The 20,518-nt window shown below is 38.2% G+C and overlaps 1 protein-coding gene across 2 annotated transcripts in view; it reads right to left on the bottom strand.

Moving 5' to 3' along the window:
• Positions 1–20,518, bottom strand: part of TULP4 (TUB like protein 4) — a 92,457-nt gene that overhangs the window by 22,941 nt on the left and 48,998 nt on the right. For both annotated transcript variants that reach the window (XM_026705061.2, XM_087938910.1), the window contains exons 3-4: positions 5,189–5,317; positions 3,402–3,563 (exon numbers count right to left, since the gene is read on the bottom strand). In XM_026705061.2, coding sequence (XP_026560846.2) covers positions 3,402–3,563; positions 5,189–5,317 — 291 coding nt within the window. The remainder of the gene's footprint in view (positions 1–3,401; positions 3,564–5,188; positions 5,318–20,518) is intronic.

Below are 20,518 nucleotides of genomic sequence, written 5' to 3' on the forward strand. Positions count from 1 at the left end.
GGATTCTGACTTCTATAACACACTGTTCAATACTTTTTGTAGAAGCAACATTCATTATTTATTGCTAAAAATGCTGAAGGATTCTTCAAAGATCCGTTATGTCATTAGCAATGGTTAATTAACAGCACCAAATAATTATTAGAGAGGCAACCCCGGGTAGTGTTAAGGCATCAGGCTAGACATTAGGAGACTATGAGTTCTAGTCCCACCTTGACGTTATACTCTCTCTGCCCTTCTGCAAATGACTTCCGAAAAACCTTGCCAAGAAAGCTGCACTAGTCTAGGCAGTTGCTACTGCCTCGACCCAAACACACACACACACACACAATTATCAATCAATTGTTGCTGCTATTATTAGTTTGACATGTGTTCTCTTATTGTTTTGATAGATTGTTTTATTGCAATGTTTTGAACAAGCAGTGTATTTCATATTTGGGAGATCCTAATGACATAATGTAATCTTGTGCATTTTTCTCCAGGAGTGATAATAATAGGGGTTGTTTCTAGGTAAACATGCGAAATGTTTCACTGTGTATCTATCCAACCTTGGAAAGGAAAAAACAAAGATATTAGCCTGAATCAATGCTGAGAGCTATAATTTTAGATCTACATCTATGCTCCCTTTTGAGTCATCCAACCCTACAGGGTCACTGACAATTCTATGTTATTCTGAATTTTCTGGGTACTGTATAATTAGCACGCTGGTAGTATTGTAACTGCCTTTCTTTGCGCCTGATAGGTAGGTAGAGGTGTATTCAAACAAGGCTTCTACTTTCTCAGTGACTTCTGCATTAAATAAGAGGTATTGACTCATGAGGGGTTTTTAATCATTATTTTTAACTGTACTGTACTAAGTGAGTAATTCTCCAAATGTGAGATAGGAAGTGCAGTACAGCTGCCAGAGATGGGAAAAGCCCATTCAGGACCACCAGAGAAAGAGGAGGAAGGCTTTTGCTCATAATCCAACTCTACTTCAGAAGTGGCTTTCTGTGAAAATCAATAAACTATTTTCTTTTGTGTTATTCTTTGGTTACAGATACAGGGTCAAAAAACTATAGAGGAATCTCTGTTTTCTTCAGTTCACCCATCTGAGCGTTTATTAGAAAACACAGGCTAGACTCCTCATATGTTTCACAGATCTATAGTAAGAAATGAGGAAAAGACAAAGCATTCCCTCAGTCAGAAGGAATGAATCTTGTCTGAAAGGATAAGGCCCAGGTGAAGGCAACCCAAGTTCAAAGTTAGGACAGTTCTCCAGCTCCAAGTCACGACTCAATCAACAATCAGTGGGACATTCTAGAATACATTTAGTATGTGCAACAACCCAAGAGAATATAGCTTTACACTGTGCAGTTACAGTATATTCCAGAAACCTCTGCAGTATGTAATAAATTCTTTGATAAATTAGTTGATATGTCTAATCCATTTGTTTGGTGTGAAAAGATTTCTCAGAGAAATTTGAAAACTACTGAACTAACAAGTGCACTAGCCAGGTTGCTTGTTGCTAATTGCTATTATTTTTTAAAAAACCAGATTTGTTCTTGCCCAGCACAGAGAACGATCGATCCCCTCCTGTGATCAGAAAAAGATTTATTATAAACTTTAGCCAATGCCAATCCAAGTGCATCCGTCAACATTCCATTTGCCACCTCGTCTCTCTCAAAATCCATTGCTTGGATTGGACTAAGGCTTTTTAAGCCCACCTTCTTAGTTCAAGAGAGAAAGAGATTTTTCTTCACATTTTGCACCTGATATGAGCCACCTTTTCAAACAAACATGGGTGGTTGTTGATCCAGACAAATGTGGATGGCCAATGATTAGGTCTATTAAGTAAGAAGCATTCTTGTGGATTCACCCTCCAGTGCTATGCATATTCATTCAGCTGGAAACCCTACTCCAAGCAAATACTCCCTGAGTAAATGTGTACAGCTATGACTCCGTGTACATTTGTGCCATTCCACTCATCTTCGAAAAGTTAGATGAAGGAAGGAAGACCTACTTGAAAATAAAATAAATATATAAAAAAATTCCCCAACTTGGCACCCTTCGAACAGGAGACCAAATTGTAGTTCAATACATCTGAAGGACACCAGGGTTGGAGTAAGTTGGAATACAGGGAGATTTTCACATTGTGATAACATTCTTATATTTGTGGCTGAAGAAATGGCAGTTTAATATAAACAGTTCAAAGAAGGAAAAAGAATCCAGAAACTAGCTTTACTTCTTTTTCATCTCATTAATCATATCGTGCAAGCTCATAAACTTCAAGCATGGAAGGAATGAGTATTCTCTGTTTCTATAATTCATAACGATTTAAAAGCCAGCATTAAAATGTTTCAACATTCTAAATATAGAAAGAAAACCATTTACTGTAGCCAATGCAGAATGTGAAACACTGGAATAATACATGCACAAAAGCACATCAGCAAACAGAAATCATTATATTGAAATAAGAAAAAAATGATACAAATAACAACATGTACGCTTTCTACAATAATTCAAAATATTATGTGTTGGTATCTCTTATTAACACAGACAAGAAATCTTTTTGTTAAATCTGAACTTTCTGACAACTCCATTATTGGTAATAATGGAGCTACTCTTTACTAGAGCAATTTAACTCTTGCTGCCACTCTACACATATTAAACATACTGTCTAATTAATCACAAATGCTTTTTTCCTATTCTGTGTTTATTTGCTCTTCTGTGTCGTAACAATTAAAAACACTGTAATTTACATTGGAAAAAATACTGTATTTGAAATTGCAGCCTATAAACCCACTTTGAACATAGGAAGAAGAACCATCATAAATATGAACCAGTTGCCAAGCATTTGAATTTTGATCATGTGACCATGGAGATGTTGCAATGGTCGTAAGTATGAAAAGCAATCATAACTCACTTTTTTTCAGTGCCATTGTCACTAAATGAACAGTTGTAAGTTGAGGACTACCTGCACATATTTGTGTTGTGATGTCTGATGCAAGTATGTCAGTCATGGCATTTGCATGATAAGTATGCCTTGGATTGATTTTCAAAGCTTTTAAAATAGCACCTGAGTCCACCAATAGACTTGCTGGTTCACCAACAACTATGACATTATCTGCTGAGCTCAAAGGTATCGAAGTACACAGCACTGAAGAAGATAGTATTGCCATGGCTTGACTAAATATGTTCACAACTCTCAAAAGACTTCAAATATTCTAAACAGATCAAGTTGATGTATACAGGAAGGCTTATAAGCATACCATTTGTATTATCATGAAATACTTGTTTATTGCATTATATACCCAAGAAAACCTAAATAGATCTAATGCCTTCCTGTTTGATGTATAGTAAAAATAAACAATAACTATTATTATTGTTACAGACCGCAATTCTTGCTTTTAGGGGGAAATTACCTGTTGATCATCAGGTGTCCATATGCCACAGGTGATCTGACTCTCCAGGTTAATCTCTGAAGACCAATGTCTTTGTCCACTGACCGATCCAACCAGCACAAATCCATCTCTGTATGATATAAGCGCTTGTGTTCCATCATGGCTCCATGTAAAATCGCTCACCTTAACATATAAGGATAGGCATTATTTTGACTAGATATTCCAGCCTTTTTTTAAAAGCACACAACATAGAAAAATAAACACAGGTTCAAACAATTCACATCCACATTTTCTGAGATCTCTAGTTCACAAGGTCATCAAATTTCTCTCATAAAAAGCCCACAAGTAAGGATCTTCAATGCCCATAATTTTGGCAATGCCATCATACTGTATCGTTTTATAATTCTACCCTGTATCCTCCAGATTAAATTTATCAAAAATAAAATTTGACCTAAATAGAATACGTAGGTGTGTATTTAATCTTTTGAACTGAAATTTATGAGATTTAAAAATGGTTAACATTTAAGTATTTTAGGTTGCTTTACCTCAGGGCTGTCAAGCTCATGGCCTGCAGGCTGGATGCAACACGTGCTTGGCCACGCCCACCCCCATTTTAGCAAAGGGGTGGGAAGTCATGATACGTCACATGATGACAGTGTGATGCCACGAGTTTGACACCCCTGCTTTACCTTTTTAAACATATGAAGATTACATTTGAACTTCATACTAAACTATAGTTTAACCATAATTTACTGAATAGATTGGGTTTGAACAAGAGACATGATAGGTATCCCTGCAATGTTCTGAGCTCAGGGCATCAGCCTATTACTATTCCTGCTCTTCTCTATATCCTTCAGGGAACAAGCATTACTGTTATGTCCAAGTTATAGGTATCTTATCCAGGGAGTTTAAATGGCACACTTAAATTGTTGGGTTTTTTTTGAAACCTACTGAAAATTAAACTGTTCTGGAGAGCTGAATAGATATTATTATATTTATAACAGTATCTAACAGAATAACAGAGTTGGAAGGGACCCTGAAGATCTTCTAGTCCAACCCCCTGGCAGGAATCTATTTTTGTTTTCTATTATGATGATGATTGTTTTGTTGCCCTGATTTATTGTTACTATTTATATAAATATTGGATTATAAGATTGTAGCGTGGATGTGTTAAGATGTATTATATATTTTGTGTAACCCACAGAGAGTCTTGATTATGGCAGCATAGAAATAAGTTTAATAAATAAATTAGTTTCGATATTGACAATTGGTATCCTGGTTTAGCAATTAGTTGTTATTCTACTATGCTAGAGCCCATAGTCTAAATACCATGAGAAATAAAATGTACAAACTCACCCTATGTGAGTTTACTAACATATGCTAGGATTAGCATCACAATTGAACATAATGTTATTGTTACTTGGAATGATAACTACTTAAAACTCAAGTAATAAAAGTTTCATTGGTATTTCAATTATCGTTTAGAGAAAAGTTATCCATGACCTATAGGTAGATCCATATAGATGGAGTAGAAATAGCATAAGACTCCCTCTCTTGCTCCATTTGTCCTTGTGGTAATTCACCCATAAGCATTTGTTTCAAATCCTATTCCAGAAATAGCATACTGTCTTTTTGCTACTTGCCTCAGGGTGAGCTATAGAAAATATGCTAATTTTACAGGCTTTTCAGTTAAAACATTTCTCTTTAACAATTCCATTTTCCTACTTTCCCCAGGCAGTTTTTCTCCCTTTATTTTCTTTTCAAAGTCAAGACAATTCCCAAGACCAAACCAAGTGGTGTTTACTAACCTGTGCTCCACGATCGTTCACAAGCTCCACAGACCATCTGCCTTCATACTGAATCCAAACAAATATTCCACCATCAGCATCACAAGTTGCCAGCTTCTGGAAGGGTTCATTCCATCGTACAAGAACCACCTAATATTTTAGAAAACACATTTTTTTTCCCTCAAATTTTATTCTGGATGCCAACGGTTGATTAGAATTTCAATTATTATGAAGAGAATAAATAATACTAGATTTTAAATTAAGATTACAAAAATTATAAATGTTCAACATAAACATTCTGCAACTGAAAAAGCAACTAAGAATAGTTCAACTCTCTCCAACACTTTAAAATGGAAACTAAGAACTTTTAAAAATATGTATCTTTTTTTATCTCAATTATTTCTTCAGAGCTTTAATCAATTTCTTTGGTAAGTCCAATAAAAACTCCTTATTCAAGTAATTTTATGTGGGGAAAAAAAGGAAAGGGGGGAAAGAGAATGAAAAGATTTGAAAAAACAACCAAAGAAAGAAAAATAGTTTGAAAAATAAGTATAATATTAGAAAGCAACAGAAGAGGGGAATACAGAAGAGAGAATTAGAAGTAGAGAGACAAGGGGGTAAAAGGGGGAGGGAGAAGAAGAGAGGGAAGAAGGAAAGGAAAAGAAGTTATAAAGGACAGAAACAAGATATAGAGAAGCAGGGCCTATTTAGAGATAATGGGTGAAAATTTAATTGAAAGGGGGATTCTGCAAAGGTACATAAGATAGTATTGTTATATTAGAAATAGAAATAATTTTATAAAATTTGAAACAATGTCTGATTAAAATGATGGATAAAATAGTTATTGTAATCCAGTGAAATGTTTGTTAATAAATAAATGAAATAAAATGAATGAGAGAATTGAATTAGGAAAGGATGGGAATATTTTAATTATTTAATGTTTTATAAAATATAAGTGAAGAGGAATAGGGGGAAAAATTAATTATGGAAAGTTTATAAGTGTTCCCAAGGAAGTATGATATTTAATTGAAAAGAAATGTTAAACAAGTTAAGATTTTAATGAATATTAATATTAATGATAGAACTGAATTGGAATGGAATGAGTGTTTTAATTACATATATTTATAATCTCTTTTTAAGAATATAGTGTGTATTTTAAGAATGTACCAAGCAGAATTCGACTGGAAGTTATGTATTATATTGAATGTTATAACTTTAAGGTATACATTGAAGCTTAAATAAGAGTTGAATGGATAAAACTAAAAGATATAAAGTGTCATACTCCAATTAGTAACTACAGGAGAAAATTTGTTTAATGAGAAAAGATAATATGACATTGAAACAGGACAGACAAAAGTATAAATATAATTATTTGAATTGAGATGAGATAATCAAAATAAAATTGAGAAAATTAAGAGGGGGAAAAACTATATAGAAAATGTAAAATAGTATAAGATATGGAATAGAATACAAAAAGGAGCATGAAATTGAGTTTGTGTCTGTACAAAGAAGTATAACCCAGGACCATGCTACTTTCAAAAAAAGATGTTTTATTTGTAGTATGTTTTTTGGTTTTTTTGTGAAAACCCAAATAAAATTTTCAAAAAAACCCCCAACCTCCTTATTCAAGTCAATTTCTTGGCTTGTCATTTATATTTCCAATTTAGATGTTTTCTGTTTCAGAGTCCATTTTTCAGCACTCCTGCAAATTCTTTGTGTTCTGGTATTTCTAATTCAGGCAAAATTTGTTTTATAACTTTACCTTGTACATCTTCATGATGTTCTCTTTCACATCACCAATTTCTGCTTTAATGTCTTTGGGACATAATTTATTCATAGAAGCATGCATTATTCCTAAGATTAAAGCTACTATTTTTTGTTCCCATTCTTCAAAAATCTCCCTAAGTATTTTAAAGTTTTAAAGTGTTTTCTGTCATTTTGCAAGTTCCAAGGCTGACCAAAGAGTCACGTTCCCTTTCATCCTAGAATCATTAGCTCCTTCTAGTATTTTATTTCTTAAATCATAAAGTCTCAAATTTCTGTTTGGACTTAGGATAGATTACCCAAATGAGTTCCCATGAAAATGTTATTTATATAACTATTTCTAATATCTTATGTCAACAATCCTAATATTCCATTTGTAATGGAATGAGTGGACTACTTTGGAGAAAGCAGGGAAGAGATGCTGCCTACAAAACAATCAGTCAAGACAGTCAAGATCCCTGGCCTAGTGGCTTAATGGTAGAGAAGGAAACTTAGGAAGGATCTGCCCTAATGGATCAAAAACTTTTAAAAATGTTAATAGAAAGTTTATACTTTCCAACTTGTAAGGTTCTGTTAATGTAGCATTACCATAATTAGAAATTCATCTAGTTGTGTTTCCCCTCTGACCTAACCGGGATAGCTGACAGTTTGTCTGGTCCTTTTATTTGTTTACAGATATTTAACTACCATAATTGGGACTGGAATCTCAGTTAAGCGTCTTTGCTCAATGACAGCAATCCCAGCACTCCTGGTTGTAGTCATTTAGGGATCTACTCTTTGGGTAGGCCAGAACAAGAAAACATCTTGACAGGAGGGCTGAAACTATTATATTGAGATTGGGTTTAATAATAGAATCTTGCAAGTCTGACTGAGATAAATGTGCAATGGTGGTATTGCTCCTACTTGGAACAGGCGTGTCTAGATTAAGAGCTTAATTTAAGAGTCGTGGTGGCACAGTGGTTAGAATGCAATATTGCAGGCTAATTCTGTTGACCTACCAGCTGCCAGCAGTTCGGCAGCTCGATCCTCACTGGCTCAAGGTTGACTCAGCCTTCCATCCTTCCGAGGTTGGTAAAATGAGGACCCAGATTGTTGGAGGCAATATACTGACTCTGTAAACCGCTTAGAAAGGGCTGTAAAGCCTGTGAAGCGGTATATAAGTCTAAGTGCTATTGCTAGATGATAGTTGTGATACCCACAAGCACTTCATTACAGATGACCAGTCCTTTCCCTGGTCATCCACTAGTTCAGGGAGTGGTAACTTCAATATGCAGATGATTTTCAATTACACATCTCTGTCCCAGGCCACATGGGAGAACTGGGAAAAACCATAAACAGATTTTTGGAGGCTGTCAGGATTGGATGGGGAAGTGTGTGCAGAAATGCAGAACTTATATCCTTTGACAAACATGCATTCTTCACAACAAAGTACTAACATGTTACTACGGTAAGAAAGTTCCTGCCCGTTTTTGGCAATGTTACTAATTTAAAGAGTAGTCACCTGGCAAGCACCTCACCTATTTTCCTGTCATGCATTCGACGGTATGCTTCAATGTATTATATATTCAATATATTAGGCACCACCACCATCCCATTTTATTGTATCTGGAAGCTCATAACGGCATTCCTGCTTTATTATTAGCTGGATTTCACAATTTTGTCAGGAAATGAAAGTTATGCAGACTTATATCTGTCCTTGCTTTCAAGAGAAACCAGCCAACTATGGCAACGCCTTATAGCTGTATGAAGTGTTCTGCAAGTGGGCTGCAAATGCAGACTGAACAAAACCATTCTAGTTTTATATAATAAGTTCAAGTGCTAAATTGCTTTATACAACATAGTTTTTCCCTGTTACTCAATCTCTGCCCATTGGATGAAATGCTTGATCAAATCTGACAGCATATATCCAGGACCTCAAGAACAGCATAATGAGAAACCTCGTGTAGCGAGATGAGAATCCAGCACATAGGTCGAGATTTGCTTTCGTGCTGGGCCAGTTCCAAAATAGGTTTCTAATTGAAAACTAAGAGCTGCCATTTCATCATTGACAAGGGTCCTGAAAGAAGAGTTTATGATGTAAGAGTGAATGAAATGAATGAAGATTTCGTTTCAAGCCTCAATTTTCTTCAATAGAGACAGGGAGCACAGTTACTGTTAAGGGAGTACTGCTCCCTACTGCTGAGTTTGGCTGAGGCTGTATATAAATGGGCAGCTGATGTTCAAGAAAGTACCAGAATTCCTATGGGGAATTCGGTGTGGCTTTCCACAAAGCTTTCACTCTCCTTTCCTCCATCCAAATGGCCTTTGATGCACAATTGCTCGTCAAATATTCAGTACAGACAATCACATTGGTCACAAAGGTACACTGTCAGGGCTTGTAACTTGTACACATGGCTCATAACCCATTTGTGACATATGGATTTGAGTAGAGATTTGGTATTTCTATTTCTCACTAGCTTTTTTCAGTTAATTGAATTGCTATTACTTAGCAATATCTTGGGAGGCATGTGTGCATCTTCACCTGTTCACATGTTTTTCATTCTCTTTTTGTGAACTCCTGGGAATGTTTCACTGAGAAAAAAAATCAGTGCTAAAACAGAACCAAATATAGCCTAGAAACAAACCCCAGCAGTGGAGTAGGCAATTCTATTATGTTCTAATACAGAGTAGCAAGTTCAGCTTAAGAAATAAATATAATACAGTATTTCAGGAGTCTAAAAACAAGAGAGTTCATTGCCTCTAGTCATTACATACTCTCACTCTTACACAACTTTGCCTTAACATGTCAAATATTCCTTAACAAATAACTCATGGCACATCATAACACATGGCTGACCATAATGGAAATATTGCATGCAATCCTTCTTGCACATTTTGTTTTTACAGTCAAATGCTAAATTAATTATTTCTTGAGAAACACTCTTTTTGTCCTTATAAAAATTGCATTGGTCTTTAAAATATGTTTTAAGATTTTTTTCAGTTCTGTTGCTAGAATGTGGAATGAGCAAGTGAAAACTATACAAACGATCATTGAATCACAACAGTGAAAACCCTCTCTAAAGATTTCTATATCTATTAAATATAAACCAGGAGCTGTTCAGTTTTGCTGCTAATGCAGCATTATGGATAGAAAGATGAATAAAGGTTAACCAACATTTAAACTGCTCCTTAGTTGTAAAGGTCATCGATAAAACACCAATTACCATCTATGATTGTTATTAAGACAGCATGGAAGAATCCCAAGCAAGTAACCCTAAGCCTCTTCTTGGAAAGGCTAAAAGCATAAAATTCTAAATAAAATTATAATTCAGCTATAATACTTTTATATAATAAGTCTCGGGTTCATTTATGACACTGTCTGGAATACTATTTCCAGGTACATCAAAAACATGAATCTCTTTCCTCTACCAAAATTCTTCCATGCTGCTAAGCCTTTCATGGTCTGTATGTTAGTATTTCATAAAGATTTTTAAAAAGCAACAGATAAATCATGACAAAATTATGTCGTTTCTTTTTAAAAAAAATATCTCGGGACAGTTTTATTGCATGATGTATCTTTAAACAATGAGGCCAATCTAATCCCTGCTATAGCCATCCATCCCAATATTGTCTGTTTCACCAATATGGATGCCTCTTTTTATATAATAAAAAAATAACAGAAGACAGTGTTTTCCCGCCTTAACTGGAGATGGCAGAATTGAAATCTGGTATCATTAGTATGATCAGCTTATATGTTACCCATCAGCTAGGGAATAAAGAAGATAATTGTCCTCAGAAGTAGAAGCTGTTACCAGAGCACCAATCATTAACCTGTAGAAAATACTTAAGATAAAATGATCCACCTGGAAGTCACAGCTTTATTATTGGATATTGAAGGGGGGGGGGGGAATCAAACCAGGCCAAGTAGATTTTTTTTACTACAATAATGATCTTCCAGAGACAAGAAAACCCGATGAATTTATTTGCTCTTTCACATACCAACACAGTCAAATACAGTTTTTATTATAGAAAATTCATGTCATCTTTACCAAAGCAATACCTTAACTGCATTTCTGCATAAAGCAGGTCATTTTCCTCTTCAACACTGTTATGGACCAGTGTAAAAATATACTCAATTTTCCATCATAAGAAAAGAAGAAAATATATTTTTAATATTTGTAAGTGGCTGCTAAATTCTTTACAAAGCTGATTCTAGAGATAACTCTTCAAGATAGGCACATGGGATTCATATTATGTAATATGGGTTATGATTTTCCCGCATATGCCTGATTTGTTTCAGGAAAAGGAGACAGCCTTCAGACCTTTTTGTGTTAGCATACAGATCAGTGAACTGATCATCTGCTTCCTACCAAGCATTTATCTGTCTTTCTTTTTGTTGTGTTGATGCCTTGTGGTAGCTTTCAGGATAGTTTCTGCAAACTCAGGTTATGAGGCTATTTTATAAAAATCAACCACTTTCTAAAGGAGGGGGCGGGTAGAAGCAATGTTTACATAACAATGAATATTCCCTGTGTGCTTGTGTGTGTGTGTGTGTGTGTGTGTTGGAAATAATAAAGCAGCTATAGGCAAGAAACTCAGCATATACAAAGCTCAAATTCCACATTGTAGGCAGAATTCAGTGGAATCAGAAGCATTTCTATTAATTGGGAGAATATATGAAGGGACATTAAAGAATATCTACTGAAACTAGTACACTACGAAGGCTTACTGGATCTTGAAGAAACAAGAGGGGATGGTTCTGTAGGAAGTTAGCACCCACCCCTCTCCTAGAAAAAATATCCAAGGAAATATTAAAAAGGCAGAATATTTCCCCTAAAAAAAGAGTAGAAACCAGGGGTGGGATTCAAATTTCTTAACAACCGGTTCTGTGGGCATGGCCTAATTTGTGGGTGCGGCTTAGTGGTCATGTGATTGGGCTGGGAGTGGCTTGATGATTGGGCGTGGCTATGTGGTCAGGTGACTGGGGTGGGCGTGGCTATGTGGTCATGTGACTGGGGTGGGCATGGCCATGTGGCTGGCAACCCAAATTTAAGTGGTCCCCACTTAATGACCAGGTGCTCGCTTAGTGGCCAATTGCTTAGCAAGTGATTTTTGCCAGTTTCCAAGGCCTCGGGAGGCCCAGGCAAGGCCCAGGAAGGTGGCCATGAGGCTGGCAACCCAAATTTAAGTGGTACTCACTTAATGACCAGGTGCTTGCTTAGTGGCCAATTGCTTAGCATGAAACAAGGATTAATGAAAATTGGAAAGGAAAAACTGCAGAGATTGTCCACAAGTGATTTGTACCAACCAACATACTATGTAACTGAAGATGGTTTATGTTTTTGTTTATGTTAAAAAAAAACACTTTTATTAAAAAAAAATCATTTATGTATGCATGCAACTTCTTGTTACATTGATGTTGCTATATATTGATTTAAGCAGAAACAGATAATGTATAACATCAGTGTAACAAGAAGTTGCCTGTCTCCCTTTTGGTAAGTTGCTTCTTTTTATTTATGTATTTATTTCTTTTTTTACTATCTGTTTTTGTTTTTATTAATCATAAAAACAAAACAGATACTAAAGAAATAAACAAACACATAAATAAAAATTATTTTACTATTCATCTTGAAGTTTCTTTAAGCAATCAGAAAGAAACATCAAGATGAATAGTAAAATAATTTTTATTTATGTGTTTTATTTCTTTAGTATCTGTTTTGTTTTTATGATTAATAAAAACAAAAACAGATAGTAAAAAAAGAAATAAATACATAAATATAAAAAAACAACTTACCAAAAAGGAGACAGGCAAGTTGGCTAGCCAACTATGCTGGGATCCTCCTCAGTCTTCTAGCTTGCTGCGGCAAGGCTGGCCGGCCCAGGTGTTGGCTCTCGATTGGGCTGGTGGCAGAGGTGGCAGGAGGAGGTAGGGGACCAGCCCAGCAGGACTTGCTACTTTGCCTCCTCACTACCAATCAGTGGTGGGAAGGCAAAGCAGCAACCCTTGGGCCGCGGCGGGGGAGGGAAGGTGGCCACCATGTGGGAGAAGCAGCAGCGCCCATCCTGGGAGTCGGCTCTCAACTGGGCTGGGGGCAGTGGCAGAAGGTAGGGGACCAGGCCAGCAGCAGGAGTTGCGGCTTTGCCTCCTCACTACCAATCAGGGGTGGGAAGGCAAGGCAGCAACAATGGAGGGCCGCGGGCGAGGGAAGATGGGGCGGGCGACCGGGACTGGCAGCAGTAGGTAGGCGACCGGGTTGGAGGATCATACTTACCGATCCACATCTTCGGAGGCTGGTGGCAGGGTAGGCAGTCCGGGCAGGTGAGGACGGTTAGCAGTGGTGGCGACTGGGGCTTGCGGCTTGCCCTCACTCAGCAGGGTGGCAGAAGGGAGGCAGGGACGGGCAGTGGGCTGGCTGGCCGGCTGGCTGGCTTGGCTGCTGGTGCTGGTGTGAGTGATAGTGCCAAGCGGGTAAATTTTTGTAATTAGCACACATGCGCTATAAGTAGGAGCGGGGAGGGGAGGGCGGGGTAGAATGAGAAAGGGATTTTTGCGTGTGCACAGAAAAAAATACCCGTTTTTTTTAAACAGGGTTTTTTAACTTTGGAGCGGCAGATGGGGCAGGGGCAGGGACAGCGAAGGGAAGGGCGGGCGGGGGAGAATGCGGAAGGGATTTTCACGCATGCACAGTAATAAAAACCGGTTTTTGGCCGTAGGAGCAGCGGAGAGGGGTGGGGCCAAGGAGAGGTCAGTTTTATCGGTTCTTAGAACTACTGGTGATGTTAACAACCGGTTCTATAGAACCGGTGCGAACCGGTAGAAACCCACCCCTGGTAGAAACTCAGAAGCAGAAACTCACCTCAGAAGCAGAAGCTCACCCCCACTTTTGTTAATGGGTGGGCCATTAAGGCCTGGGCCAGAATATTTTACATAACAAAGATCTCCAACAAAGAGCTATAATAGGAATTGCCCAAAGCCCTTTCATTACATCATCGTCCAGCAAGGCTCAACCAAGCCTGGCACTCAGGACAGCCTACAGAGTTGCTCCTGCGTGGCCCCATGGGAGTCTGACAATCAATCAGAATACAAGCTCAAATTCAAATCCCAACAGAGGGTATATAAGGGGCTCTCAGCATCTCAGCCAGCCCTTCTTTTCTTTCACCCAACATCTTGAAGCATGTGATCATCCCTTTCACTTTGGAGCTCCATGCCATGTGGTCCTGTCCACCATTAAACCATCTTTCTAAACAGCCTCCATGTTTCCAGTGTCTTTTTCCACACTTGGAACTGAACCCAGAAGGATATTTCTTCCAACAGTTCCATTCAAGTGGTGGGGAAGCCTGTGCATGCAGCTCCATTTTGTGTGAGCGGCAAACATACACGGCCATCAAACAAACGGAGCTTGCACACCTGTGCATGCCTACTGCTTGTGTAAGAGGGGATGAGTGCACATGCGCTCCCCTGCCACTTCGGCTTGGTTCCGAAAGGCTCACAGTCCTGTACTGGCCCATGGGGTTGGGGACCCCTGCTTTAAATGGTGGAAAATCCAACTAACCACCTGATGTAAATGAATAGATGGATTTTTATTACTATTATGCTGCTTCCCAAACACTACAGAACAGTGGTTCTCTTGACACCTCCCCACAAATAGGCAAAGCAAAGCAGTTAAATTGATTCTAAATGAACTTCCAAATATGTAATTTTTCAGCTATAAAGATCTGGCTCTCTTCTGGGTAGTTTTCTTTTTTGCCTTCTGTTTTTGTGAATCTAGTGTTAGATGCAAGAGTCATGTTCTTCATCTCTAAAATGAGGTAACTACCATATGGCTGCTTGCTAAGCTATAATTTCCCCTCCTTAAATGTTGACTGAGATTCTGGCAGCTCTTTAACCGTTTGATCTAAAATATAAACAAACAACTCCAGTAATCATCCATCTGGACTTTTAAAAAAACATGTGTTTTCTAAACCAAATCCTCCATAGCCACATAGAGTAAGTGTGAAGCAAGATGGTTACAGCACATCTGATAATCCATTTGAAGAACAGGGAACATTGTTGCCTTAAAAAGTTCCAGGGGACATTTGACAGCATCTCTGGATCTGGGCCAGCACAGAAGCAGACATATCAGAGATGGCCATCTTCCCATCACTCCTAGCACCCTGAACATTTCAGAAAAGAATAGACACCAGGCAAGGCTAAATTACCAGAACCTCTACCAGAACCTGATGTCAGTATCAAGTAACCAGATGAGTTAACTAAATCCTTGGAATCCAGGCAAATATGGTACATAAGTAATCATTAAAGCAAACTTCCCCTGAATTGAGTTTGCCTCCTAATGGGCAGATCCATATAGTTGACAAAAATAAAGAGATTATTTACCATTTTCTTCTTCTGGAATTTTTTTAAAAATAATAATTTCCCAATCTAGCCTGCAGTCCTGAGATTTTTCTGCTGATCTCTTGCCCAAATACTAATCAAGCCTGACTTGATTTAGTTTTTCAAAATCAGCTACTGTTGGCTAGGTGCTGCCAATTGCTGTAAGAATAACAATTTGTAATCAATTTTTAAAGCATAACACCAGAGGTCAGGTAGAATAGATGTGATTAGATGTTTTTTGTACATCTAAAAAAAGAGATACCAAGGGGAACCCAAGTAGGAATGGAGCTGCTCCTAAAGCTTCAACCATAACAACACAAGAGCACACAACAGATACAAACTCAAGGTTAACCGCACCAAGCTTGATTGCAGGAAATACGACTTCAGCAACAGAGTGGTCAATGTCTGGAATACTCTACCCGACTCTGTAGTTTCTTCCCCAAACCCCAAAAACTTTAACCTTAGACTGTCTACTATTGACCTCACCCCTTTCCTAAGAGGTCTGTAGGGGGCGTGCATAAGCGCACCAAGTGCCTACCGTCCCTGTCCTATTGTTTCTTTTATTTTTCTTTTGTTTTTCTTATATGTACCCATTTCATGTATTCATAATTTTGTATACACTTTTACTTATTATCTCGTAAACAATTGACAAATAAATTAAATAAATAAATAAATAAAAATAAATCTGTGCTGTTTTCCCAATCTATCCGTTATTAGCTGTGGGTGGTAAAATGTGTGTTTGATGCCTCTCTGTAACCCCAGCTAATAGGAACCTCAGTCAGGGAGACCTTGTTGATTTTAAGCCTAAGGAATAAAAAAATAATCTAACCACGGAGCTTCCATAATATACTGTTCTGCGAATTCAATCCTTGATTAATTGGTGAAAGCTATATCAGGGGAGCCTAAACGAAATCAACCCTGACTGTCCTTCGGAAGGACAGATACTGAAGCTGAAGCTCAAATACTTTGGCCACCAAATGTAGTGTGTTCAATGTGTGTCTGTTCATGGAATTGCTTGTGGAGTGCAGGCTTCAATGAACTCAAGAGTGTGGCAGATGGTAGCATGGTAAATGATTTTTATGTTGTGGTGTCAGTGTGGGTAGAGATTAAGGATTGTGACTGGATCCTGGAAGAAAGGAGTCACTGGAAAAGACCCCGATGTTGGGAAAGGTGGAAGATAAAAGGAGAAGTGAACAGCAGAGTGTCAGGATTCTGGCAGTTACTCCAATTAAATCATGAGCCTCGAGTCACACTCCCAAAACTAAAGAGGATTTATTAGAAGTTAACATTCCGGCATTTGCCTGGGCATAGCCAACTCTGAGATACGTAATTCACTGTTACCCTTGATCCTGCTTCCCCCACCACCACCCGTCTGGGTGTATCATCCAACGAAACACGTCCATAGCCAAGAGTCATCAATCATGCTCGCCAATTAGATTTTTGCATGGCAGAAGCTTCAGTCATCTAATCAGTCTTTGAAGAAAATATGAATGGAAAGTACTTTCAATTCCATACTCCTGCCTGCTCTTTGAAACTCCCCCCACCTTCTTTCTGTTGACAACTATAAAACATGTTTACAAAATGTTTTATGAGTTGACACAGAGGATGAAATGATTAGATAGTGTTGTTGATGCAGAGGGCATGAGTTTGGGCAGACTCTGGGAAGCAGTGGAAGATAGGGGGGCCTGGCGTGCTATGGTCCACAGGGTTGCAAAGAGTCAGACTTGACACTGTTACTGTACAACAACAAACATCATGGGGAAAAGCTGTAATTTGTAGTCACTTGGTTCTTGGTTAGAAACATAACACTTTCTGTCCATCTTCACTTTAATCAATTTACCACATTTCCTTCTGTGATTAGGCATCCAAATAGTCACAAACTGAAATCCATCGTCCAGTAACTAATTTAGCAAATGAAAGAAAATAACAGTTTCCCACTGTGAGTTAGATGCCACATCATAGTATGAAAACCTTAAAGTTTCTTTTGCAAATCAAAGGAGAAACAAAGATAGACCAACTTACCCTCTAGAGTTACCATTAAATTGACGAGAGAGAAAAAGCACAATAGTTTTGCAATAGTTTTTTTTCCCGCCAACACATTTTTTCTTTTACTGTGCACTTTACCGTGTTTCATTTGTAATTTTTGATGACATGAACCAATATAATTTGTCAATTTCTCATATTGAAAATTATATATGAAATGTATAATTATTCCTCACACCACTTAGCTTTTTAGCCTTGTGAGCAAATACAGAAAATAAGAAAACCAACGAAGAAAAGTAATGCTTATCTTTGAAACGGATTAGAATCTGTATTTTGTCCAGGAGGAGAACTTCATTCTCTATAGAATGTCATCTGCAGAATCCAAGAGGAGAGCCTTTTCTGTCATGACACACACCCCCTTGTGGAATATCAATCAGCATAGAACTGGAAGAGATCTTGGAGGTCTCCTAGTCCAACCCCCTTGCTCAAGCAGGAGACCCTACACCATTTCAGACAAGTGACTGTCCAGACTCCTCTTAAAAACCTCCAGTGACGAAGCAGCCACATCTTCTGAAGGTAAGCTATTCCACTGGTTAATTGTCCTCACTGTTAGCAAGTTTCTCCTTAATTCCAGGTTGCTTCTCTCCTTGATTAGTTTCCATGCATTGTTTCTTGTCCTGCCCTCTGGTGCTTTGGAAAATAAGTTGACCCTTCCTGTTTGTGACAACCTCTCAAATATTGCTATCACATCCCCCCTTGTCCTTTTTTTCCTCTAGACTAGCCAAACCCCAATAATTTCCCTCCCACTCTCCCAGGAAATCAAATTAAACACAACCCTATTGGCCTTTTGCAGGGCCTTAAAAAACCATGGCTGTGCCACCGTGGAAGTTTAATGAAAACCATAAAGGGGTTTCACTGAGGGAAGATTTATTTTTAGACTCCAGTTGTGAACTTATTTGTATTTTTACATTTTTTTTAATATGGCTTGATTGTCTTTTGTACTTTTTAAATAGTTGTAAGCAACCCAGCCGAGGCTCAGTGGCTAAGACGCTGCGCTTGTCGATCAGAAAGTTTGGCAGTTTAGTGGTTCGAATCCCTAGTGCCGCGAAACAGAGTGAGCTCCCGTTACTTGTCCCAGCTTCTGCCAACCTAGCAGCTTGAAAGCATGTAAAAATCCAGGTATAAAAATAGGGACCACTTTGGTGGGAAGGTAACAGTATTCTGTGCGCCTTCGGCATTTAGTCATGCAGGCCACATGAGCACAGAGACATATTTGGACAGCGCTAGCTCTTCGGCTTTGTAACAAAGATGAGCACCGCCCCCTAGAGTCGGAAATGATCAACACGTATGTGTGAGGGGAACCTTTACCTAAGTAACCCAGAGGCTCTATAAATTGAACAAAGAAATATATGGAGAGAATTTTTTCTTAGAAAAGCTCTGTGCTTCACCTCAACCCTATAATATGGACAAAAATCAGTTCAGCCATAAAACAGAGTTGTAGATAAAAGGTAGCAGGGCTGGGTGATGCATTGCATTCAATTCCAAAAAGGGTTGGACTATGTGGGGCTGTAAACATAGCATCTCTCTACAAGTCTTAACACCATTCACGCTTTTTCCAAAGAATAGGAAGAATAATGCGGCAGCATTGAAAAGTAATCATGCAGCTGCTTTAAAGATTTGCAGACATGCAGGTGCTATGTTTGTGCTCTCAAATGTACCGAGGCAAATTATTTTGAAAATTATTTTCATGGGTAATCCTCAGATTATGGCAGCAAGTGGTGATCAGGATTGCGATTGCTAAGTGATGTGGTTATAAAAGGTGGTATCACATGCTAGCACCGCAGTGCAATTCTGATAGTCCTGATTGCTGCCATAACCCAGAGATGTGCGGGTCGTTAAGCAAGAACTGGAGAGAGTCTAAGGTAAGAGGTGCTGCAGGCAGGCAGGGAGGGGTTGGAGAAGCACTGTGCAGCCTGCACATGAGTCAAGAGAGGCTGGAGGAGAGCTTTGGAAAGCCAAAGAAGGCTGCATGTGGGCAGGAGGTTTGCTGCAGTGATTTGCAAACCTCCCAGCCTTTAATGCATTCTCCATTGACTTTGCTTGTGGGAAACCAGCAGGGAAGGTCACAAATGGTGATCGTGTGATCTTAGCTGCCTGTGATATAATTGCAAGCCAGGCACCAGAGTATCCAAATTGTGATCACATGACCGGAAGGATGCTGTGATGGCTGGAACTTCAGAAACCAGTCGTATGTCTGTTTTGGTTTTTTTCCAGCACCACCCTAACTTTGCATGGTTGCTGAACAAATGGACGTAAGCCAAGGACCATCTGTATATGTTTGAAGTGCTACCCAGCTGTAAAAGGATTTTTTTAAATAGGAGATGGAAGGATGATTCGGTAAGGGATGAACGTCCACAATATCAAACAATTTATCTAGAATACTTTACACCCTTTCATTTTTCCCCTTCATTTTTGCATTCCTCATTGCTATCCTCCTCTTTGTAAAAGGAAACAGGAACTGACTGCTTGTTAACAAATCACATATCGTTCCATAAGAAATCATACCCATATTTTAACATTTCTGTCACCAGCTATTCTTGCACCCTCGCTATTTTTAACATTTTCACAGCATTTATGACTTCCTTTTCATCGTTTTTATTGGAGTCTACAAATTACTGAGTTTGTTCCATCTTCGCTTTTCAATTTATCACTATTTATCCCCATACAAATGTCTAAAATAGTCCTTTCTACATTATCTCTCTTTGGTTTCATTCCAAATCAGGTGATCACTTTTATTATTACTTCCATTAACCCTACTAGATATTTGCTTAATTCTCTTCACTCTCTTGCCCAACAATTTGCTGTTCCCCCTGCCACAGCTCTGCATTTTCTCTGACTCTTTTACACTTAACCATTCCTTGATTGCTTTGATTAAATCCTTTCCAATCATCTTTTTCTGTACAATGAATCTCTCGTGGTGTTTTGCAGCATTCATTCTTTTCTATACGTTTATTTTCTTTATTCATCAATGGTGATGAATATCAAGAAGATGATCTTTTTACTTGCATCATCTGGACCAGGTTTTTTGCTTTTCATAAAGGACAGATCTTCCTTATCTTATTTTTCCTTCAAAGAGCTCAAATGCCTCTTTAACTAGGAAAGAAATTGGCTTACGACTGGATAATCATGGATGGATAATCAAATGCCATCATTTGCTGAATTGCAGAGCTGATCTTGACTGGCCTCAGGCAACA

The sequence above is a fragment of the Pseudonaja textilis genome, chromosome 1 (assembly GCF_049901715.1).
Source record: "Pseudonaja textilis isolate UNSWEBS1 chromosome 1, rPseTex1.2, whole genome shotgun sequence".
Lineage (NCBI taxonomy): Eukaryota > Metazoa > Chordata > Lepidosauria > Squamata > Elapidae > Pseudonaja > Pseudonaja textilis.